Source organism: Pongo pygmaeus, chromosome 20 (assembly GCF_028885625.2).
Source record: "Pongo pygmaeus isolate AG05252 chromosome 20, NHGRI_mPonPyg2-v2.0_pri, whole genome shotgun sequence".
Taxonomy (NCBI): Eukaryota; Metazoa; Chordata; class Mammalia; order Primates; family Hominidae; genus Pongo; species Pongo pygmaeus.
In genome coordinates this window covers 12,826,983-12,839,451 of record NC_072393.2, presented here as the reverse complement: position 1 = coordinate 12,839,451, position 12,469 = coordinate 12,826,983, and the positions used below count along the sequence as shown (strand labels likewise).

Below are 12,469 nucleotides of genomic sequence, written 5' to 3'. Positions count from 1 at the left end.
AGGCCACTTAAAAATGGACCTCGGGCAAAAAACAAATTCCTCTTGCATGCAAATATCGCCGCCGGGAAAACCCACTCTGGGAAGCTAGCTCGGCTCAACCACGTGCCCTCCTGCATGGCTGTCACGCAGGGGTGAGGGGGCGGGGCCACACAAACTGTCCAATCAGCATCGGTGTTGAAAAGGCGCTTGCACCCTAGCTCTGAATGCGCGTGTGAACATCTTTATTCTAGCGGTTCGCTAGGATTGCGTCCCAGCCTCGGACTCTCTGGGGCTCTGCATATGCTTTGTCGCGCTGGGACCTGCAGGTAGTGAGGGATCCGTAGGGAGGACTCCTGGAACCTCCGTTAGCCGAGAAATGGTGAGTGTGCGGGGCCGGGAGTCCCGAGACCTGAGGAGGGGACTTGTCGGAACCGGCTCTGGGAAGACCTTAGTCCTCCTGGCGCAGGTGACCCGAGGGTCTCCTAGCAGCGTGGGGCTGGGCCGGCAGCTGGGACCTCAGGTAGCTGTCCTGTCCCTGCGACTGCGGCCCTGGCCCCGGAGCCCTTTCCGGGCAGCTGGGCGCCCGCCGCACCGCGTCTCCGAAGATTGTGCAGGGGCCACGGGAAAGTCATGAGGGATTCTCGTGCGTTTGAGAATCCATTTGGGTCAGAACATTAAGGTGAATCCACCTGTGAGAATTGAAGCCTAGAGGAGGGAACATTTTTTTTGCAGCTAGGGGAGAGGAGGGCGTGTGGAGCTCCCAGAGTTCGTTCCTGTGGCCGCTCAGATGCCCCTGCTGTCATCACCAGGCACTGACCCACTGGGTTACCGCTCTCAAGTCTGGGAATTTGTTTTTGAGACGGTCTCGCAGTGTCGCCCAGGCTGAAGTGCAGTGGCGCCATCAAACCTCATTGCATCTCAAGCGATCCTCCCGCCTCAGCCTCCTGAGTAGCTGGGACTGTAAAGGCATCTGCCACTACTGGCTAATTTCAAATTTTTATTTTGTAGATACAGGGTCTTGCTATGTTGCTCATGCTAGTCTCGAACGCCTGGCTTTAAGGGATCCTCTTGCCTTGGCCTCCCTAAATGTTGGTATCATAGGCGTGACCATGCCTGGCCTTTGTGAATGTATTTACCTTTCGATTGTGAGTTTTCCATTTTAACGGTGGAGAAGCAATTCCTTATCTAAACAGATTAAAACATTTGCGTTTCTTTCCCTTGGATTCCTTGATCAAATCACTTTTTTATTTATTTATTTATTTTTTTGAGACAGAGTCTTTCTCTGTCGCCCAGGCTGGAGTGCAGTGACACCATCTTGGCTCACTGCAACCCCTGTCTCCCAGGTTGAAGCAATTCTTAGGCCTCAGCCTCCTGAGTAGCTGGTATTAGAGGTGTGTGCCACCACAACTGGCCCATTTTTGTATTTTTAGTAGAGATGGGATTGCCTCTCATTGACCAGGCTGTTCTTGAACTCCTGGCCTCAAGTGATCTGCCTGCCTCAGCCTTCTAAAGTGCTGGGATTACAGGTGTGAGCTGCTGTCCTGGCCCAAATCACCTTTTTTTCTTTTTTTCTTTTTTTTTTTTTTTTTTTTTTTAACAGAGTTGCTCTTTTGCCCAGGCTGGAGTGCAGTGGCATGATCTTGGCTCACTGCAACCTCTGCCTCCCAGGTTCAAGCAATTCTCCCTGCCTCAGCCTCCTGAGTAGTTGGGATTACAGTCACCTGCCACCACACCTGGCTGATTTTTGTATTTTTAGTAGAGATGGGGTTTCGCCAGGTTGGCCAGGCAAGTCTCAAACTCCTGACCTCAGGTGATCCACCCGCCTCAGCCTCCCAAAGTGCTGGGATTGCAGGTGTGAGCCACCACGCCCAGCCCTGAAACCTTTTAACGCCACCAGTGCCGTGGGTGAGGCCCATAACCTACGATTTGAGGTTCTCTGGAGGAAAAAATATATTAATAAATATTAAGGTAGGAAGGTAACCCTTCTGCCCAGAAGCATATTAAGTGACCACAGAAACAAAACAGAGAAAGATGAAAGAAGGAAGGGCACAAAAGAAAAAAAAATGAAGCATTTTTCTAGGTTTTGACCTAATTGCAACTCCAAAATATAGTAAAAGAATTATGCAACTAAAAAGGCCAGACGTGGTGGCCCACACCTGTTATCCAAACACTTTGGGAGCCTAAGGCAGTCGGGTCGGGAGTTGGAGACCAGCCTGACCAACATGGAGAAACCCCTTCTCTACTAAAAATACAAAATTAGCTGGGCGTGGTGGCGCATGACTGTAATCTCAGCTACTAGGGAGCCTGAGGCAGGAGAATTTCTTGAACCCGGGAGGCAGAGTTTGCGGTGAGCCGAGATCGCGCCCTTGCACTCCAGCCTGGACAACAGGAGCGAAACTCGGTCTCAGAAAAAAAAAGAGAGGAAAGGACATTGCACGTGCATGGCTTTCAGGCCTCTCCGACATTGGTTCTGAATTTTATTATTTTTTAAATCATATATATATATATATATTTCTGGTTTCAAACTCCTGGGCTCTAGCAATCCTCCTGCCTTGGCCTCCCAAGGTGCTGGGATTACAGGAATAAGCTACCAGGCCCAGCCTGGTTCTGAATTAATTTTAACATCTCTGTAATGCACTAACTGACATTCATTCATGGGATTAATCGATCCTAGGAATCAGTTATATCTGGAGATCCCACTAAATGTAAGCAAGGTACACTGATTGATTGATTGATGGATAGATGGATTGATGGAGTCTTCTTGCTCTGTCGCCCAGGCGGGAGTGCTGAGACAGACTCTCACTCTGTCGCCCAGGCGGAAGTGCAGTGGTGTGATCTCAGCTCACTGCAACCTCTGCCTACTGCTGTTGTTCCTGTTGGCACCCACAACATCATTTGGGCTTTTTTGATGTTCAGGAGGTAACACAGTCCTTTATAAAGTTCACTTAAGCCCATTTATGCTGTGACTTGCAAATTGGTCATCATTGCCTGGATATCGTTACCACAAAGGCTTTAAACACTGTTTAAATTGCCATACGGCAGGCAGTCCTGTTAGTGCCACCAGAGCACTATAGAGGCTTTTTTGTGTGTGTGTGTGTGTGTGTGTGTGTGTGTGAGATGTAGTCTCGCTCTGTCTCCCAGGTTGGAGTGCAGTAGCGTAATCTCGGCTCACTGCAACCTCCGCCTCCCTGGTTCCAGCGATTCTCCTACCTCAGCCTCCAGAGTAGCTGGGATTACAGGTGTGCACCACCACACCCAGTTAATTTTTGTATTTTTAGTAGAGATGGGGTTTTAACCGTATTGGCCAGGCTGGCTCAAACTCCTTACCTCAGGTGACCTGCCTGCCATGGCCTCCCAAAGTGCTGGGATTACAGGCATGAGCCACCATTCCTGGCCACTATAGTGGCTTTAGAAACCTCCTCTCATGCTTCTTGTAGTTATCCATGATGACCATAAGTTGTCCATAGGGCTCTGATGCAAGAAACAGCCCTTGGCCCCACACTATATGCCATTAGAGCTGCAATGATCACCTTGTACTAGGTTATCCTGAACATTGAGGCTCTCCCAGGCCCTGAGCATGTGACTCTACTCAACTGCTCATTTTGCCATGGGTCCTGGAAACAGCAACCTACACAGACCTCCTTTCAAAATTACAGAGCCAAATGTTAGCCTTCAGCATATCCTCTCTGTAGGAGTTGGGGTGGGAGGGTGACTTCTTTTCTTACTTCCTTGCCAGATGTCATGGTGCTAGAGGAGGTGTAACTTCTCCTAGATCCTTTGCTACTGAGTGAACAGCAGTAGGGAGTGTGTAGACTTGATGGCTGACATGGCCACATTTGTACACGTTGGAGCTCTCGGTGAAGAGCTGCTGCTTTTTATCCCTTAATTGAAATGGACCTGATAAACGACTGGATTCAAGGGGCAGCTCATCAGTTAGTCATCTTAGCACTGGCCAACAATAAATCCCATCTGTACATGTTTACACACTCTTGAGTGATTGTCTAAGAGTTGCACCTTTGTAGTAAAAGAACTCTAGGAATATTAGGCTGGATGTGGTGGCTCACGCCTGTAATCCCAGCATTTTGGGAGGCTGAGGTGGGTGGATCACTTGAGGTCAGGAGTTCGAGACCAGCCTGGCTAACATGGGGAAACCCCGTCTCTACTAAAAATACAAAAAAATTAGCCAGGCATGGTGGCTCGCGCCTGTAATCCCAGCTGCTCAGGAGGCTGAGGCAGGAGAATCGCTTGAACCTGGGAGGCGGAGGTTGCAGTGAGCCGAGATTGCACCACTGCACTTCAGCCTGGGCAACAGAGCGAGACTTCATCTCAAAGGGAAAACAAAAAAAAAAACCCACAAAACTCTGGGAATCTTTTTTTTTTACCTCACGGCTAGCCATATAAGTCAACATAATACACACCTCTACATAGGGTAATCCCACAATCCAAGGCTCCGCCTGGACACTCATATTCGTGCAAGAGTTCCGGACACTATTGATACTAATCAAAGCTCTTATTTCACTTCTCAAAGTAGAGAGTGATGGGCTTTTGAACAAGGCATCCTGTGGAACTTTCGTCGCCTTTACCAGTCTCTGGCTCACAAAGCACCATAAAGGCTTACTAAAATAAAATTCATGAATTGAGTGAAAGGTTGTATGTTTCATTCATCAACCATTAATGGCGTGAATTGTCATTAGCCTGTCTTCATCGTTTTTCTTTTTCTAGTAGACTTTATTTTTGTAGAGCTATTTCAGACTTATAGAAAAATTGATGAGAAAGTGTAGTGTTCCCACTTGATCCCTCTGCCTCCACATAGTTTATCCTTTTTATATTTTGTATTACTTTAATACATCTGTTATAAGTGATGTACCAATATTGATGCCTCAGAGTCCACAGTTTACATTAGGGCTGACTCTGTTATACAATCTGTGGGTTTTGGCAAATGCATAATAACTGCTATTCATCATAGCTGCATCATGTAGGATGCTTTCCCTCACCTAAATATCCCCTGTGCTTCTCCTATTCATTAATCCCTCCCTCTTCCCAAATTCTTGACAATCAAAAGCCTTTTTACTCTGTCATAATTTTGTCTTTTCCTGAATGTCATCTTTGAAACTACACAGTATATAACCATTTAGATTGGCTTCTTTCACTTAATAATATATGTTCAAGTCAAGGTTCCTCCACGTCTTTTTTTTTTTTTTTTTTAATTGAGATGGGGTCTCGTCATATCACCCATGCTGGTCTTGAACTCCCGGACTCAAGTGACCCTCCTGCCTCAGTGCCCTGAGTAGCTGGTACTACAGGTGGGAGCCACCATACTTAGCCTCCATGTCTTTTCATGGCTTGATACCTGATTCTCCTGCCTCAGCCTCCCGAGTAGCTGAGATTATAGGCAAGCGCCACCACACTCAGCTAATTTTTGTATTTTTAGTAGAGACAGGGTTTCACCATGTTGGCCAGGATAGTCTCGATCTCCTGACCTCATGGTCCGCCCTCCTTGGCCTCCCAAAGTGCTGGGATTACAGGCATGAGCCACCGCGCCCAGCTGATACCTGATTTCTTTTTATCATTCTATGGGTGAACCAGATGGTTTATCCATATGTCTATTGAGAGGTATCTTGGTTCACTCTAAGGTTTGCAAGGTTTTGAATAAAACTATAAGCACTTGCTCTCGGCTTTGGGCTCGGAGGAGGTCAAGGTGCAACTTTCTTCTATCGTCCCGAATCCGGGTTCATCCGACACCAGCCGCCTCCACCATGCTGCCGAAGTTCGACCCCAACGAGATCAAAGTCATATACCTGAGGTGCACCGGAGGTGAAGTCGGTGCCACTTCTGCCCTGGCCCCCAAGATCAGCCCCCTGGGTCTGTCTCCAAAAAATGTTGGTGATGACATTGCCAAGGCAACGGGTGACTGGAAGGGCCTGAGGATTACAGTGAAACTGACCATTCGGAACAGACAGGCCCAGATTGTGGTGGTGCCTTCTGCCTCTGCCCTGATCATCAAAGCCCTCAAGGAACCACCAAGAGACAGAAAGAAACAGAAAAACATTAGACACAGTGGGAATATCACTTTTGATGAGATCGTCAACATTGCTCGACAGATGTGGCACCGATCCTTAGCCAGAGAACTCTTTGGAACTATTAAAGAGATCCTGGGAACTGCCTGGGCTGTAATGTTGATGGCCGCCACCCTCATGACATCATAGATGACATCAACATTGGTGCTGTGGAATGCCCAGCCAGTTAAGCACAAAGGAAAATATTTCAATAAAGGATCATTTGACAACTGGAAAAAGCAAAAAAACAAACAAACAACTATAAGCATTCATGTGCAGGTTTTGGCATGAACATAAGTTTTCAACTCTTTTGAGTAAATACCTAGGAGCATGATGGCTAGATTACAATTTAAGGGTGTGTTTTGTTTTGTAACTGTCTGCCTTTCAAAGTGGGAGTACCATTTTCCATTGCCAGCAGCAAATAATGATGATACTTATTGTTCTCCATCTTCACCATCATTTGGTGTTTTTAGTGTTTTAAAATTTAGTCATTTAGTGAGTGTGGTAATATCTTACTCAGTTTTATTTATCTTAGTTTTTTTTATTCCCTAATGCTGTGTGATGTTGAGCATGTTTTCATGTTCTTCTTTACCATCTCTAAATCTTCTTTGGTGATGTGTATGTTCATATCTTTTGCCCATTTTTAATTGGATTGTCTTCCTGTTACTGAGTTTTAATAGTTCTTTTAGTAGTTGGAATACCAGTCCTTTATCAGATAGGTGTTTTGCAAAGAATTTCTCCCTGTCTGTAGCTTGTCTTTTCATTTTCTTAACATGGTCTTTCCCAGAGCAGGACTCTTTTTGGGGGGCGGCAGGGATGGAGTCTCTGTCACTCAGGCTGGAGTGAAGTGGCGTGATTTCGGCTCACTGCAACATCAGCCTCTCAGATTCAAGCGATTTATTCTAACTCAGCCTCCCAAGTAGCTGGGACTACAGGCATGCACCACCATGCCTGGCTAATTTTTGTATTTTTAGTAGAGATGGGGCTTCACCATGTCGGCCAGACTGGTCTCGAATTTCTGACCTCAAGTCATCCACCCGCCTCGGCCTCCCAACGAGTTGGGATTACAGGCGTGAGCCACCGCGCCCAGCCCCAGAACAGGACTTTTTTATTTTAATGAAGTCAAACTTATAATTTATGTTATGTTATCATTCATCATCAAACCCAAGGTCATCTAGATTTTCTATGTTATCCTCTAGGAGTCTTATTGTATTTTACAGTTACATCTTTGATCCATTTTTATTTAATTTTTCTTTTATTTAAAAAAATTTTTTTTTTTTTTTTTTTTTTAAGAAATAGAGATGGAGTGTTGTTATGTTGCCCAGGTTGGTCTTTAACTCCTGGGCTGAAGTGATCCACCCCCCTTAGCCTCCCAAAGTGCTGGGATTACAGGCGTGAGCCACCACACCTAGCTGCCTTTGGTTCTTCATCAAAGATCAGTTGACTATATTTGTGTGGCTGTATAGGAAAGGAGTTGGCCTTATATGTTGAGCTTGTGTCTTTCAACCTTGCTCTTATTGGTTCCAGGAATTTTCTTTGTTGTGGATTGTTGAAATTCTCTATATACACAATCATGTCATATGCAGAAAGACAGCTTTAGTTCTTCCTTCCCAGTTGGTATATCTTTTATTTCTTTTTCTTTTTCTTAGTTTCAGTGTTGTACAATGTTGAATAGAAATGGTGAGAGGGGCCAGGCGCGGTGGCTCATGCCTGTAATCCAGCACTTCAGGAGGCCTAGGCAGGGGGTTGGGGGGATCATGGAGTTCAAGAGTTCACGACCAGCCTGGCCAACATGGTGAAACCCCATCTCTACTAAAAATACACAAATTAGCCGGGCATGGTTGGGTGCGCCTGTAATCCCAGCTACTCAGGAGGCTGAGGCAGGAAAATCTCTTGAACCCAGGAGGTGGAGGTGGTTACAGTGAGCTGAGGTGGCACCAGTGCACTCCAGCCTGGGCAACAGAGTGAAATTCCATTTCAAAGAAAAAAAAACAAAAGGCCAGGCATGGTGGCTCATGCCTGTAATCCCAGCACTTTGGGAGGCCGAGGCGGGCGTATCACAAGGTCAGGAGTTCCAGACCAGCCTGGTCAATATGGTGAAACCCCGTCTCTACTAAAAATACAAAAAAATTAGCGGGGCGTGGTGGCACATGCCTGTAATCCCAGCTACTCCGGAGGCTGAGGCAGGAGAATTGCTTGAACCCAGGAGGCAGAGATTGCAGTGAGCTGAGATTGTGCCAGTGCACTCCAGCCTGGATGACAGAGCGAGACTCTGTCACTAAATAAATAAATAAATAAATGGTGAGAGTGTGAGAAGGATCTTTCTTACCTTGTTCCTCATATTACTGGGAAAACATCTAGTTTTTCACATTAAGCATGATGTTAACCTCAAGTTTCTTGTATGTAGTTTCTCAAGAAGTTCCTCTTGCCTGATGCAGTGGCACGCACCTGTATGCTTGGGAGGCCAAGGCAAGAAGATTGCTGGAGCCCACCAGTTTGAGGCTGTAGCACTATGACGGCGCCTCTGAAATAGCCAATATACTCCAGCCTGGACAACTTAGACCTGTCTCAAAAAAAAAAGAAGAAATTCCCTTCTATTCCTAGTTTGCTATCATAAATAGATGTTCAATTTTGTCAAGTGGTTCTTCATTTCCCCCCTTTCGTCATATTAATAATCTTTGTCTTTTTTGTTGTTAGCTAGCTTGAGGAGACATTTTTCAGTTAATTATTGATATTTTCACAAGACTACCTTTTGGTTTTGTTGGTTTTTCTCTATTTATTTATTTATTTTTTTTTTGAGACAGAGTCTCACTCTGTCACCCAGGCTGCAGTGTGATGGCGCGATCTGGGCTCACTGCAACCTCTGCCTCCTGGGTTCAAGTGATTCTCCTGCCTCAGCCTCCCAAGTAGCTGGATTATAGGCCTGTGCCACCATGCCCAGCTAATTTTTGTATTTTAGAGTACATTAGAGAGTATTTTTGTAATTTTGTATTTTGTATTTGTAGAGATGGGGTTTCACCATGTTGGCCAGGCTGGTCTCGGAAGTCCTGACCTCAGGTGATCTGCCTGACTCAGCCTCCCAAAGCGCTGGGATCACCGGCATGAGCCACCATGCCTGGCCTGTTATTAGTTTTTTAAGTTAGACACTGAGATTATTGATTACAGATCACTCTTTGGTAGTATATGTGTTCAATTGTATAAATTTCAGCCAGGCACTCCTTTTGCTGCATTCTACGTGTTTTGATAAGTTCTATTTTTATTTAATTCAAAACAGTTTTTAATATCTCTTGAGACTTTTCTCATCCATGCATTATTTAGAAGTTCAGGATTTAATCTCCAAGTATTTGTGGGTTTTCAAGCTATCTTTCTGTTAGCAATTCTGGATCTGAGAACATGTTTTGTATTCTCTAGTCTTTTAAATTGGCTAGGAAGTATTTTATTTACCAGAATGTGAGATATCTTGGTGAATATTCCATGTGAACTTGAGAAGAATGTATATTCTGCTGTTACTGAATGAATTATTCTGGTTTTCAATTAAGTCCAGTTGTTTTGATGGTGCTGTTCAATTTAATTATGTCCTTCCTGACTTCTGCCTGCTGGATCTCTAAATTAATGGTGGGGGTTATTGAAGTATACAGCTGTACCAGTGCATTCATGTATTTCTTCCTTCAGTTGTATTAGTTTTCCCCTCATATATTTTGCCACTGTGGTAATGTACGTACACAGTAAGGATTGCCCTGTCTTCTTGGTGAATTGACCCCTTTGTCAGTATGTAATGCCCTTCTATCACTGATATTTTCATGCTATGAAGTCAGCTTTTTCTGAAATTAATAAGGCTGTGCCAGCTTTTAAAAAATTAGTGTTGGTCGGGCATGGTGGTTCACGCTTGTAATCCCAGCATTTTGGAAGGCCAAGGCGGGCACATCACGAGGTCAGGAGTTTGAGACCAGCCTAACCAACGTGGCGAAGCCCTGTCTCTACTAAAAATATAAAAATTGACCAGGCATGGTGGCTCACGTTTGTAATCCCAGCACTTTGGGAGGCAGGCGGATCACCCGAGGTCAGGAGTTTGAGACCAGCCTGGCCAACATGGTGAAACCCTGTCTCTACTAAAAATACAAAAATTAGCCAGGCATGGTGGCAGGCGCCTGCAATTCCAGCTACTCAGGAGGCTAAGGCAGAAGAATCACTTGAACCCGGGAGGCGGAAGTTGTAGCGAGCCGAGATTGTGCCATCGCACTCCAGCCTGGGTAACAAGAGAGAAACTTCGACTCAAAAAAAAAAAAAAAAAAAAAACAGCTGGGCGTGGTGGTGCGTGCCTGTAATCCCAGCTACTCAGGAGACTGAGGCAGGAGAATCACTTGAACCCAGGAGGTGGAGGTTGCAGTGAGCCAAGATTGCGCCACTGTACTCCAGCCTGGGTGACAGAGTGAGACTTTGTCTCAAAATAATAATGATAATAATTAGTGTTAGCATAGTATATCTTTCTCTATTCCTTTATTTTTAATATATCTTTGTGATATATTTATTATTACTTTTTATTATTATACTTTAAGTTCTAGGGTACATGTGCACAACGTGCAGGTTTGTTACATATGTATACATGTGCCATGTTGGTGTGCTGTACCCATTAACTGGTCATTTACATTAGGTATATCTCCTAATGCTATCCCTCCCCCCTCCCCCCAATCTTTGTGATACATTTAAAGTGGATTTGTTGGCCTAGGTATGATGACTCGCACCTGTAATCCCAGCATTTTGGGAGGCTGAGGCAGGATGATTGCTTGAGGCCAGGAGTTTGAGACAAGCCTGGGCAACATAGTGAGACCCCATCTCTATAAAAAGAAACAACAAAATTATCAAGGGATGGTAGTGCACACCTGTAGTTCCAGCTACTCAGAGGCTGAGGTGAGAGTCCTTTGAGCCCAGGAGTTTGAGGTTACAGTCATCTGTCATCCCACAACTGCACTCCAGCCTGGGTGACAGAGCATGACCCTGTCTCTAAAAAACAAAAGAAAGTTAAAAAAAAAGTGGATTTCCTGCAGACAACATATGTTAGGTATTCTTTTTCCTTTTTCTTTTTTTTTTTTTTTGAGATGGAGTTTTACTCTTGTTGCCCAGGCTGGAGAGCCATGGCGCGATCTCACCTCACTGCAACCTCTGCCTCCCAAGTTCAAGTGATTCTCCTGCCTCGTGAGTAGCTGGGATTACAGGCATGTGCCACCGCACCTGACTAATTTTGTGTTTTTAGTAGAGACAGGGTTTCTTCATGTTGGTCAGGCTGGTCTTGAACTCCTGACCTCAAGAGGTCCTCCTGCCTCGGCCTCCCAAAGTGCTGGGATTACAGGTGTGAGCCACGCCTGGCCAGGTGTTCTTTTTTATCCACTATGACAGTATCAGTGAGCTGAGATTGTGTCACTGCAATCCAGCCTAGGCAACAGAGTAAGACTCTGCCTCAAAAAAAAAAAAAAAAAAGAAAAGAAATAAATTTCTGGTCTGGTAATTCCAGCATCTGTTTTATATCTCAGTCTGGTTCTGGTGCCTGCACTCTCTCTTCAAACCGTCTAAGTCTTTTAATATATCTTGTAATTTTTGTTGAAATCTGGGCATGGTGTTGAAAAGGAACTGAGGTAAACAGGCTTTAAATGTGAGGGTTTAGGTTTATCCTGTTGATTTTAGGCTGTGTTTACTATTTTCAGTAGCTGTAGGTGTCAGATAAAATTGCCTTTGATGTCCCTGGTTTTCTGTGTTCTGTCATTTTTGGGGTTCTCTAGAGATTTCTTCAATTGTGAAACATGCAGAAAGAAATAGAATATTGTTTCATTGTATTCTACTGTTTTGTTTTATTTTATTTTATTTTTTGAGGTGGAATTTCACTCTGTCGCCAAGGCTGGAGTGCAGGGGCGCGATCTTGGCTCGCTGCAACCTCTGCCTGCTGGGTTTAAGCAATTCTCCTCCTTCAGCCTCCCAAGTAGCGGGGATTACAGGTGCCCACCACACCTGGCAAATTTTTGTATTTTTAGTAGAGATGGGGTTTTGCTATGTTGGCCAGGCTGGTCTCAAACTCCTGACCTCAAGTGATCTGCCCACCCCCGGCCTCCCAAAGTGCTGGGATTACAGGCGTGAGCCACCACACCTGGCCCGTTCTACTGTTTTAAAACAAAAACCCAGGCTAGGAGTGGTGACTCTTTCCTGTAATCCTAGCACTTTGGGAGGCCGAGGCAGGCAAATTACTTGAGGTAGGAGTTCAAGACCATCCTGGCCAGCATGAAGAAACACCCCGTCTCTACTAAAAATACAAAAATTAGCTGGGTGTGGTTGCGCATGCCTGTAATCTAATCCCAGCTACTCGGTTGGCTGAGGCAGGAGAATTGCTTGAACGCTGGAGGCAGGGGTTGCAGTGAGCCAAGATTGCACCACTGCACTCCAGCCTG

General features: G+C 45.3%; 1 protein-coding gene across 4 annotated transcripts in view; it reads left to right on the top strand.

Annotated features, from left to right (window-relative positions):
* ZNF490 (zinc finger protein 490) overlaps window positions 1-12,469 on the top strand; it is a 31,216-nt gene that overhangs the window by 13,249 nt on the left and 5,498 nt on the right. The window contains exon 2 of one of the 4 annotated variants that reach the window (XM_063657900.1): window positions 231-358. The exons of 2 other annotated variants lie outside the window; for them this stretch is intronic. In XM_063657900.1, coding sequence (XP_063513970.1) covers window positions 356-358 — 3 coding nt within the window. In that variant the 5' untranslated portion in view covers window positions 231-355. Of the gene's footprint in view, window positions 1-230; window positions 359-5,612; window positions 6,479-12,469 lie in introns of those variants that run through there. One more of the 4 variants, XM_054464106.2, reaches the window with a different exon arrangement.